Source organism: Nelumbo nucifera, chromosome 5 (assembly GCF_055504915.1).
Source record: "Nelumbo nucifera cultivar China Antique chromosome 5, China Antique-T2T, whole genome shotgun sequence".
In the NCBI taxonomy this organism is placed as follows: Eukaryota; Viridiplantae; Streptophyta; class Magnoliopsida; order Proteales; family Nelumbonaceae; genus Nelumbo; species Nelumbo nucifera.
The window spans coordinates 23,448,214-23,460,154 of NC_142653.1; the positions used below are offsets into that span (position 1 = coordinate 23,448,214).

Consider the following 11,941-nt stretch of genomic DNA (forward strand, 5'->3'; position numbering starts at 1 on the left):
AGCAATACTGCTCAATTTAAGGGGCCATTTGGATTTGGTGACACCACAAGATTAATTAAATAAAAATATCCCAAGCTCATATTGATTTGAAGGGACGGCCTCCTCCTTTCAATTTTCAATTTTCATCGCATGCGAAGCATCACTATTAGTGAGCTGCTGAATCCCCCAGAAACGAGAAAAATAAAAAATATAAGTTCACGACAAACGGGTGACAATCAGATAAGCCAATGCTCTGTGTATGACTTTATTTATTTATTAGAGAGAGAGAGAGATTAGTTGGGCTGAGGAAGAGTCTTTATTTTAGTGAAGGGACAGGGGGGATGTCAGTCATGATGTTAGACAAGGGCAGTAATCAAACAAAGCCACTTGCTGTGAATTGAAGGTCTGAGATTTGAAATAAAATGGGGAAAATCATTCAAGTGGAGAGGAGAGTAATTCAGAGGCGATTAAGACGACTGGCGGGTCATGTGTTCTGAATAAAGATAATAAGCTACTCTTAATTAATAATAAGACAAGACAAATTGCACGATAAAACATAGCTCCATTTCCACGCTAATCATGATACGATGCTGCTTCCAAGTTCCAACTCTCTCTCTCTCTCTATTAATTTCCAATTAATGATGGTAATAGGAACAACAATAACAATAAACAGCCCAAGAAGCAGAAAAACCGTAACATAAGAGATAGGGGTCCGTTTCCGTTATGCACATTGCACACAGTAGCTGGGAAATTATCAACTTATTCAGTTTTCCTGCCCACGACCCCAGATTAAGAGACGATCAACACATGTTGACCATCATTGCATACATCATACATCTAATGAAGTGAAATGAAAGGCAATGATACAAGGGACTATTTGTTAAAAAAACAGGAGAGAGAAGAAGAAAGGAAAACACAACACATGAATACATGATCACTGAGGATCTTTACATTATTATCTAAAGTCTAAACAAAACAACAAGTTTGAGTGGATACAACAACAATATCCAATCATTTATTTCTGCTCATGGAATGTAAATGTAACTTCATCTGCTGCAACAAGGAAACATCATTAGCCCAAATTATTTCATCATTACTACCTAATTGCATAAGCATGCTTAGTGCCCCTTAATGATTTCTCACTTGACTCTCCTTCAATTCATAATTTCATATTTCCTTCTCTAAGAAAAAGAAAACTAATTTGTATGATGAACAGGTATAAGATGCATTGATGATTGTACATAATGTTATTGGAGTAGCCGTATCCAACCACGTAGTCAGAATTGGAAAGCAGCAGATGGGTCTTAAAAACCGCGTTACTTTTATTGTTATTGGTGGGCTGTTGCAGCTGTTTAGGGTTGACACTTGACAGGGCAGCGTATGTCTAGCTCCTCGATCACATGATAATTTCTGTCTTTCTGAATAGAAATCAATGGAAAAAGGGTTGGTGCTTGGCTGTCTGGTCCCTCACTCCCTCCAACTCCAAGGGATGACTCTGCTCATTCCCCCTAACTCCTCCCGCTCCATTACTAATCAACCGGCCAGGACACTGAAGATTGACGATTGAACAAACGAGATGTAAATATCGAGATGTGGTCTGGTCAGGATTCACCGTACCCTCTCCAATCTTCCTTTGCCTTTCATATTTTCATCTCACTATACCCCTTAATAATTAATTAAGCTCCACACTTCACATTGCTGAGGTTGCAAAACTTTAATTAGATAGGTTTTTTGTTTTTTGTTTTTTCGCATCTCTCCCTATCTTACTTCACATACTCGGAAAACTTTATGCCCCGTTTGGTTTGTAGGGGTTTAAAATTGGAATTAGAATTGGTTATTTTCATTTCAATTGTTTGGTTGGGTGGAATTGAAATCTCATTCTCATTCCTGCAGGAATGATATTCTCCTATATGAAAAAAATGGCCATTTTCTACTTTTTTCCTGAAAATCATATATATTAATTCTCATTCACATTCCTGTTTGAATCAAACATACTGAGAATAAAACCATTTTGATTCTAATTCCAACTACCAATCAAACGGACCCTTATATTATACCAAACTTCTGGTTAGGATTCCATGAGGAAAATATTGATACTCGAAGTAGTAAAGGCCATCCCGACACATTCTCCATGAACAAATTTCGAGACCTCATCCCAACTTGCACCAGCCACCACGGCTGAAGAATGTCACATATGTTCACTAAGCAAGCAGACACGCGCAACTGCCATTTCCCACTATTTCTATTTCTAATGCTTCACCTTTCCAATTAATTCATTGTCACATATGGGGCCCTACACCATACCCTCATCATCTTCGGGTGCCCGTTTTTTCTTTAACTGTTGTACATGATTTCACTAGATTCACGTGGGTATTTCTCATGTGTTTCAAATCTGAGACTTGATTATTAATTCAGAACTTCTTCATTTATGCCTAAACAAAATTTCACATTCGCATTAAGAAAATTCACACTGACAATGGTTATGAATTTTTCTCTCAACCAATGCAATCTTCTTTCTTCTTATGGGGTTATCCATCACCAAATTGCGTGGCCACTATTCAACAAAACGGAGTAATCGAACGCAAACATCGACATCTCCTCAACAAAGCCCGTGCCTTACGCTTTCAATTCAATCTCCCTTTGAAATTTTGTGGTGAATGCATTCTCACCACCACTTATCTCATCAATGGCACACCCACCCCATTGCTTCAGCCTTTCTCCTCACGAACTCCTCTTTGGGAAACAATCATCCTATGGTCACCTTCGCATCTTTGGTTCTCTTTGTTATACCGAAACCCATCATCTCCAAATTGACAAATCCGCTCTCCGTGTTCGTCGATGAGTCTGCGTTCTATGCACCCATAGGTTTACTAGACGTGTGAACCCACCAACCAGAATCTGCCATGTTGATGGAGCGCAGACTCGGTAACGTTAACATTATTTTGGCTGTCAATTGATGGTATCCGGTTCAACCAAACACAAAAAGGTAAAAATCCCGATTTTCATACTCATTTCGAACTACCCCTCCCAATTTTCACCTGAACAAAGGGAACTCCCGAGCCCCTTCTTCTAATGTTATTTGTACTCTTCTCTTCTCGACGGATCAAAGAGTAGAAGCGCAATGGACTCAACTTCGCTATAGGGACGAAACGGTGGCTAACCTTCTAGCTACCTATAGCAATACCAACGTCACTCCAACTTCATTGGCCACCAAGAACCTCAAGGCCACCGATGTTGTCACTCTCTGCGACGGCCACACGATTGGTATTGGCCACTACACATCGTTCACCGATCGCTTGTATCCCAGCCAAGACTCCACAATGGACAAGTTCTTCGCCAATCAACTCAAGCTCACTTGTCCCACAACCATGACCGATTTGGGCATCCAAATTTCAAATGTGTTCGACAACAACTACTACGTGGACCTCATGAAGCAGCAGGGGCTGTTCAGCTCCGACTAGGATTTGTCCACTGATTCAAGGACTCAACCCATCGTGTTACTATCTTTGCACAAAACCAGACCCCGTTCTTCAAGAAGTTTGTGTACGCCATGCTTAAAATGGGTCAACTGGGTGTGTTGATAGGGATCCAATGAGAGATCTGTGCCAATTGTTTGGCTCGCAACTCCACTAGCACCGATGAGGAACAAGGCGGAAGAGCGCAGTAGATCGTCAGGGACCCAAGTTTGTGTATTCCCCTTGGTAGTTTTTTGTGTGTTGATCCTGCCAGACTGACTTATTGCCTTATTGGTGCTACATGTTTAATAAAAGGGCTTTTTGTAATGAACTTTCACTAGCAGTGTGTAGATTATAGTTCAAGTTTTAATGAATTTAAGCAATAATGGAAATTAACAGAGTATGGACTATGGACTCTTCAACCTTCAACCACCCACTTGGGAGTAAGTATGACTTTTCTAGCTGAGTTCTATAATTGGAGCAAATTAATTACATGACCCGAGTTAATGAGATTGGGCTTCACTAGAGTCTTGATTGATCAAATGATCGGCCCAAGGGAATTTTCACTTTCCTACTCCTGGCTCAGTGTGACCTTAAAAAATCTGGTACAGAAAGCCCGTGCAAATTACAAGTATCCAGGTCCAATTTGATCAATGATGGTGTGGATCTGTTGATAGGAACAACAAAAAGATGAGGATCTATTGATTAGAACAACAAAAATATGAGGATACGAACAACAACAACAGCGGCAGAGAATGCACTAAGTTGATTTTGTGCTGCCGCCGGTGGCTTCCAAGTTTAGTGAGATCATCGATCGCCAAGGGATGCTTCTAGACTAGGTTTGGTAGAGGAGAGTTTGGGAGGGAGAACCGAAAATTTGAAGGAAATAGAAAATGACATGTAAGTTGCGTTTTAAGATTTTCTTTTTTGGTCTTTCTGTATCTGGCTGGTTCAACCAAACTCTTTCAACTAACGGGTAAAGCACCGTTAGTTGGTCTTTCTTTTGAACTGGTTTAGAAGGGTCAGCTTAAAGCCCATCTACCCTCAAAATCACGTCAAACCCCGAAACACCCACTATAGCAACGCATTGGGAAGCAACCGATATGATAAGTATTTAAGGCCTCGCATCATCTTTACAACACCGTCAACCAAACACAAGCCCAATCCTTACCGAAGCCCAATCCTTCAGTTCCACCCATGCCCAAAATTCATAGAAAATTTGTCATAAGGAACGACGTCAAGGTGGCTTTCTCTGTGGATTGCGGATGCGTCCAATTCGGACTCACGCGGTGGGCATGAAAACCATATATCCATATATAATGAATTTATTACTACTCACTCATATACATGCGTCTTCAGTCACCCTATTTCAACTCCATGTCTCCATTCAATTGGCAGTCCAGTCCAGCGCAGCTCCTCCTGTTAAGCCTACCAACGTGATAGACTATATATAATACATCAATTCAGATACGTACTCTGAAGCTTGGTCCAAGTCAATAATATGGAAGGGTCCCCAGATTAACAAAAGGCGACCTTTACCTATTAGAGGGTATCCTGTTATAAAAGAGTTAAAGACTTGTTATGAAGAGTAGAGACATACATATAAACACAAATATATCATCCACAAAGGTCATGACCTATTTTCTCTGCACAAGTTTGTTGAATTGAGACATGGACTGATAAATAACATAAGGTGGCCGCAAAAAAATCAGGGGAAGACATATGATTTTATCCCTCTTTGCATTCTTACAGAGCAACCAAACTAGAGTGAAGACATAATGAACTTAAAAATTACAATATCTACTTCTAGGGTTAAAGTAGTGCCACTATAGGGACAAAAAAGAAGGCAAAAGAAAGAACAAAAACTATGCAATGATAAATACAGAACAATCATCTACTACATAATAGTGCTTACTTTGATAATGATTCATATTTCAGACACTCAACTTGTTTGAATGGGAATAACAATTGAACTGGAGGCTTATAGCCATATGTGCTGGAATGACAACCAATCAAGATATGCTTCTCTCATCTTTCTCCTGAGGAATTCAACGAGGACTTCTTCATCTGGCTAGGCTCCTCACTGCCTGAGCTTGCTAATGCTCACTTATTACATCTTCCCACCACTCCAACATGTGTGATGCCACCATTGCCATTCTTATGAGCAGTTGAAACAGTTGAAGAGTCAAGATCCCCACTGTTATTGATGACAGTCATCTGTGAAGAGTTCATCACCATTGCAGAGCAAGTATCAAACCCCACTACAGATGTCTCAACTTCTCTCAAATGAAGTATGAACAAAACTTACCTTCCTTTACAGTTTACCTGAGAGTCCATTAAGTGTCTCAATATCAGCTTCCTTATCCAAGACAGATTGATCAGACTGGGGCTCAGTGGAACGTCGTTGGTCTTGACTCACATCAGGAACCAAAGTATTCCTATTGAGCACTTTATTTCATCCATTAGTCGCTGAAACTGAGCCTTGCAAACTGATATGCCCTTCTGGAAATAGGGAATGGCTTCTTGAGCCTTTCCTTTTTAACTTTATTTTTATTTTATTTTTTAATTTGGGGGGAGCAAGGGACAACCCAGTTTAGGAAGAAAAACATTTCGGCAATTTATCGATTGTCTGGTTCAACCAAGCACTCCAAAATTGAAAGTTCTTTCTGATAGTTAGTTATAGAAGTCTCAATGTCCTCTGTAAAATGCAAACAAAGCCAGCTTCAATGCCATTAAGGCATTTAATCATTCTTATGGGTTAAAAAGACTACAACCAATGTTGGTCCCAACTATCTGGGGTCTTAGGATGGGTAGACCAGATCCATTCCTAAACCTTTGGCATTCTTTTGCCATTACATGACCAAGCAATGGTTCCTTTTAATGGGAAAAGAATATACATAAATCTAAAAGTCCAAATTATTAAAGAGGGGAGGTGAACCTCTTTCTAGAGCAACTTCCCCTAGAGTTGATAAGATCTCCACTTCTCTGTTGTGTCAGCATGCTGTTTCTGAGCAATTGCCCTTGCAACATCAAGCATTTCCCATGCTAGATCCAACTCAGAGTCATCTTCATCTGCTTCTGTGAGTTGCTCACCTTCACTTTCTGTATCATCATTCTCATTAGTGCCTTTTCTCCACAAATAACGCGTTTAGACGTGTTTCAAACATGCACTAAAGTCAAAAATACCCCTCTTCATTCGACCTCTCTCTCGTCTTCATATCTCTCTCTCTCTCTCTCCTTGTCTTCCCGCCACTGTTGTTAATAATAACTATTGTTAATAATAATTTATTTTTACTAATTATTAATTATTTTAATATTTTATAGTAATTAATTATTTGTTTTAATTTTAATCATTTCATTTATTAATTAGTAATTATTAATTATTAATTTTTTATTTTTTATTTGTATTGTTTCAATATTATTTTGAGGTTGAAAAATATTTTTTATGAGATAATGCAAACATTTTCAAATAGTATGTTTGAGGGGTAAAATAGTAAAGTCAATAAATTTTAGATGGTAAAGGCTTGATCCAACACAAACAAACTTATGGATTCAAAGCCTCTAAAAAGTAGAAAAGCACGTATGCTTCTTTTCAGATTTAAGACAAAATATCTTTTTAATTTTTCGGATATGAAATTTCAAATTTATTAAATGCCACCTTAGTATATATTTGGCACCTATGCTCCACCAAACCATACATTCTCGATTTCCAAGGCATGGCTTGGAACACCTTTTTTTTTTATGGAAAAACGGTTCCAAACATATTAATGTTTCCTGGAGCACCAATTTTTCAAATGTGGCACTAATGTGTCACCATTTTCTAGAGCAATGACACCGGTTCCAAATACCGCTTTCATTCAAGTTCAACAGTCCAATGCCAACTCACTCAGTTGTTACTTGTTATTGGGTAAACCAGTTACGATGATCATTTTCAGTTAGACCCGAAAAATTAAAACTTGGGCCTCAGGCCCAGCTCATGCTAAAGCCTACATGCTGTAAATTTTAGGACCTACATATATTTTTTTTATATGTAATTTATATATTATAGTATAGACCTTACCATTAAATAAGATTGTGGAACTTTTTTTTTACTAAAATACTAATTTTTGAATTTTGTCTCTATTTAATTGTGAGGTTTAAATTGTAAGTTGACCTACTACTTTTTTATCTCATTCAATTCTTTCTATTTAAATTTTATATTTTTTGACAAATGAATACAAAAAAAATAAAATATTATAAAAAGAAGAATCCAACCAAGAAAGTAGACCCATCAATGATACTTGAAAATCCACAACTCGATCCGATTATCACATATTTAGATGAATTATTTATATAATCATATTCAGATTTTACAATATGCATCTAATTAATAATAAAAATACAAAACCATATAAAAATAAAAAATAAAATAAAAATAAATATTTATAGAAATTTTTTAATACATTATTACTACCGTTGTCATCATTTAGAATTACCACACAAAAAGCACGTACACATCCCATTATTACTATATTCTCCTTTTTATTTCTTTCTTCTCCCTACAACTTTAGTTTCACCGCTGCTACCGACCACCAGTAACTACTCACAGCGGAATCAATCCTCTACTACAATTGTTGAGAATCCGCTCATTCCAATGGACGTCGGAGTTCATAGCACCGATAGTGAGAAAGAGCCACACATTGCACTTGGTGTTGGGGACGCCAAAGTTCATAACGCCGAAGTTGTACGAAGAGGAGTAAACGAAGTTCAAAGCACCGGATCCGGTGCTCTGGTGGTCGTACGCATATGTAATATTGTTGTTGCAGATGCTAGGACAGTAATTGGCATCATCAGTTGACCAAGCCCGCAATTATCATCAATCTCGTCGGGTTATCGACCGAAATAAATCGGCAATAGGAGGACAGAAAAATAATGGAGGTCTTTTTTAGTTTTTACCTTTCTCAATGTTTCCTAACTAGCGAGAGGTAGAAGGCAGTGTCTCAATATACACACGCACTCTCTCTCTCTACCTTGACCTATACTCTCTTTTTCTTTCTTTTTTTTTTTTATTTTATTTTGAAAGTTTTAAGAAGAATAAAGGGTAAAATCGTTTTTTTCGTCGTTAGTGAACGAGGTTTTAGAGAATTGTCAAAAAACTTAGGAATAATCTAAGATGTACAAATGTCAAAGAAAAAATTAGTTCAATTCCAAAGAAATACAAATACAAATACAAATATATAGAATACAAAACTTTGTATTTTATATGCATTAGTATTTATACTCTTTTCGAACTCAGCCTTTAAAACAAACTAAATTTGACAATAAAAAGTGCGGAAGGTTATGTTTGATTTGACACAAAAAATTAGACAAGGGGAAAGATGAGGAAAACCTGAAGAACTTTCCATCAACTTTCATTTCTCTCTTATTTTCTGTCAAACCAAACACAGCGTAAAAGGAGAAAAGCAAGGCATCACTTTTAATATTTTGGCCTCTATAGAGTTTCGGCTATATGGTTTTAATTGAATGGGTGACTTCAACCTGAAGAAGCTTAGCATCTTAAGGAAAAGAAAAGAAGAACACCGGAATCTGTTTATCCCTATATTCAAATTAATCCATTTCATTATAAATATAAAATGAATATTTGATATATATAGTAAACCAGAGATACAAGAAAAAGAAAAAGAAGAATAGGAGAAGAGAACTTTCAATCCCGCCAGAATATCTTTGTGGCTGACACGTATTTACAGGACTTTTATTTTATGGGTAATCCATATTGAAATTAAACTTTCGTAGTCTCGTGATTATTTATAATTTGCCGACGCAAAAGAGACAGGGGGTCATAAAATATTAAGAAGAAAGAGAAACAAACAGTTAAATTATTCTTGTGGTGATGTCTCATTTTCCTTATTATATTCACATTCACTTATAAACATTGACATGGAAGAGAGAATTAAAAAATAAATAAAGTTTGACTTCTACCAACCACCAAACCTCACTTGACGTCGAGGTTGGCTTGTTCTCTGCAGAAAAATAGGAAAGCTGTTTGGTATTCCACGTATATATCCATACCATAAGCACAATATTAAAAGGAAGCCCCTATTGAAATTAATAGACGAGTAAATTTCAAGAAGATTAATTTCAAAAATGCAACCCGGTCTGATAGTAGTAGGCACGTTAGATAGGCACAATGGATGAATACGTAATAGCAGTGTGACACATGTCTCAATTAATGTGACTTTCATCTAAATATTTAGGTTTTTTTTTATTATTTTTATTTTTAATTATTTTAATAAAGATAATAAAATAATGGACAATTTCTATGCAAAATGTTTGAATAATAATATTTTATTTATCTAATGTCAAAAAAAAAATTACAAGAATGCAAAGAACTCAACCAAAGAAAAGAAAAAAAAAAAACAAGAATGCAATCACTGTCTAGTAAAACTACGAATTTATCCAACTTTATGGGGTGGAAATCCTGGCAGTGGTTAAGGACTTCACCTTCACCGAAGGCCCCAACAAGATGGTACTAACCTCAACTGTGAAAGTATCAAAACGCAGAAAGAATTCCACCAGCAGAAGCCTCGCTACTAACACCACAAAATCCTTTCCGGGGCACTGTTTATTCTCCTCCGTCGGATTCTCCGTTTCCCGTCCGTTAGACCAGAACACATACTTCAACAGCTTCTCTCCCTCTCCAACGAACCTGCTAGCAATGTACTCCTCTGCTTTGTCGAATATCTTCGGATCTTTGGTGGCGAACGGCTGAAACCCAAATATCATCTCGCCTTTCTTCACTTCATAAGCCGCGTCGTGGCTCTCGATCACCAAATCCTTCTTGGCTTTCCCATACTGGAACATCACAGGCGGTTCGATCCTCAATGCCTCGTAGACTGCCGACTTTGTAAGTGGCATCTTCTCTATTGCATTTAAGGTCACACCTCCCTCCGCTTTAACCGCTGCTCTGATCTCGTCGGCTAGCTGTTTGTGAAGCTCTTCTCCAGCTAAGCCAACCCACTTCATTAAGGCAGGGAAAAGAATTTTCATCCCACCGTAGGCATTGAAGCACGTAACGAAGAGCAGGTTGTGGCAAGCTTCCTTTCTGTTAAGCCCCATTTTCTCTGCTTCATCTAAAAGTGCAGCGGCAGAGGTGTAGAAGACATCATAGAGCTTCATGTAGTCGGACTTGACGAGAAATGGTGGGAGAGGAAAAGTGTGTAGAAGAATATCTTCCACGAAGCTAACAAGTTTAGGCAAGCCGAGGGTTATCAGGGGACAAAGTTGGAAAAACAGCCACTTAGTAACATAATTCGAACCCTTCGACTCGATCTTGGTTTCAGCCGGGTCCTTGTCAAAATAGGCCTTCAAAAGGTAATCGAAAGAAGTCTTATCGTTGAGGTTATTGAAGTTGGCTTCTCCTTTGTTTTTAATCTCAGTTTCGAGATTGTCGAATAGGACGGAGAAACTTTTGTGGAATTCTGGTATATATTTACTGTGACGAGACGAAAGCAATAAGAAGATAAGGCGCTTGAGCTTTGTGTGGTTGGGCTCCGATGGGTCTAGATAAGCGCAGACGCGGTAACCGCCGGTGAGGGCGGTGGAGGGCATGTAAGTGCCGGTGAAGAGGTCCCTCTTCTCCACCTTGGAAACGTCAAAGAGAACAGGGAAGCTTACGGCATCGAGAAGCACAACGACGTTGGGGTTGGAAGCCATGAATGGACCGGGAGGCATGTTAGCTCGGAAGACGGTTGATCCGTATTTCTGCATGCGGGTCTTGAAGAATTCATCTCGACCTTGGTTGTAGAAGTAGTCGAGCCGGTCCTTTATCGGGCCAATAAAGGGAAGGCCATAGTTGCCGGGGATCTGTTTCATGGGGAGACTGGAGTTGGGGGATTCTTCTTTTTCGGTGGAAGACACCGGACGGCGACGAACTGTGCTTGAAGTTGAAGAAGACATGTTTAATTTTTGAAGGGTTGTAGTGTAGGAGATTCGCTTGTAGACCTTTCGCTGCTAAAAGCACAGATTGATCAAAAAGGTTTGGACTTTAGTAAGGACGCTGCCATTTTAGGGTGGTGGGCTTTTATTAATAGACGTGCATTGTGAGCTCGAACTTCGAACTTAGATTTAATACTCACAAAACCATCCTCACACCATCTCACAGCCTTTTGCAATCGTACATTAGAAATATCTAACCATTTGTATGTTTTATCATTCACAATGCACAACTGCTGGCTGGGGGGACTGAATTCGAATTCTGTGAGCTAACATCATGACCAATAAACCCGGATACATCAACCGTTCAACGGGATCGATGACGTTTATAATTGAGGACGTGCCCGCGTGTTATTGGATCATAGCAATATGGTACTGGTTTACGTAACTTTTGGTCCATACCTGAAAATTTCCACGAGGATGAATTTACCTGAATTAGGTGCCACCTTGAGCTGACGATCCGATCCAATCCAATCCATTGACATAATGGTCTGTTTTTCATGGTTGACGACGTCATTGCTGTCGCCTGTCGGCGC

The 11,941-nt window shown here is 38.6% G+C and overlaps 1 protein-coding gene across 1 annotated transcript; it reads right to left on the reverse strand.

Moving 5' to 3' along the window:
• Positions 1 to 9,742: 9,742 nt before the first annotated feature.
• On the reverse strand, positions 9,743 to 11,488 carry LOC104595821 (allene oxide synthase 1, chloroplastic-like). The gene has a single exon (XM_010256728.2). The coding sequence runs from the start codon at positions 11,367 to 11,369 to the stop codon at positions 9,876 to 9,878; it is 1,494 nt and encodes a 497-aa protein (XP_010255030.1). The 5' UTR covers positions 11,370 to 11,488; the 3' UTR covers positions 9,743 to 9,875.
• Positions 11,489 to 11,941: the final 453 nt, after the last annotated feature.

Coding starts and splice junctions, on each gene's coding strand:
- LOC104595821 (XM_010256728.2), bottom strand. CDS start 11,369: ATGTCTTCTTCAACTTCAAGCACAGTTCGTCGCCGTCCGGTGTCTTCC.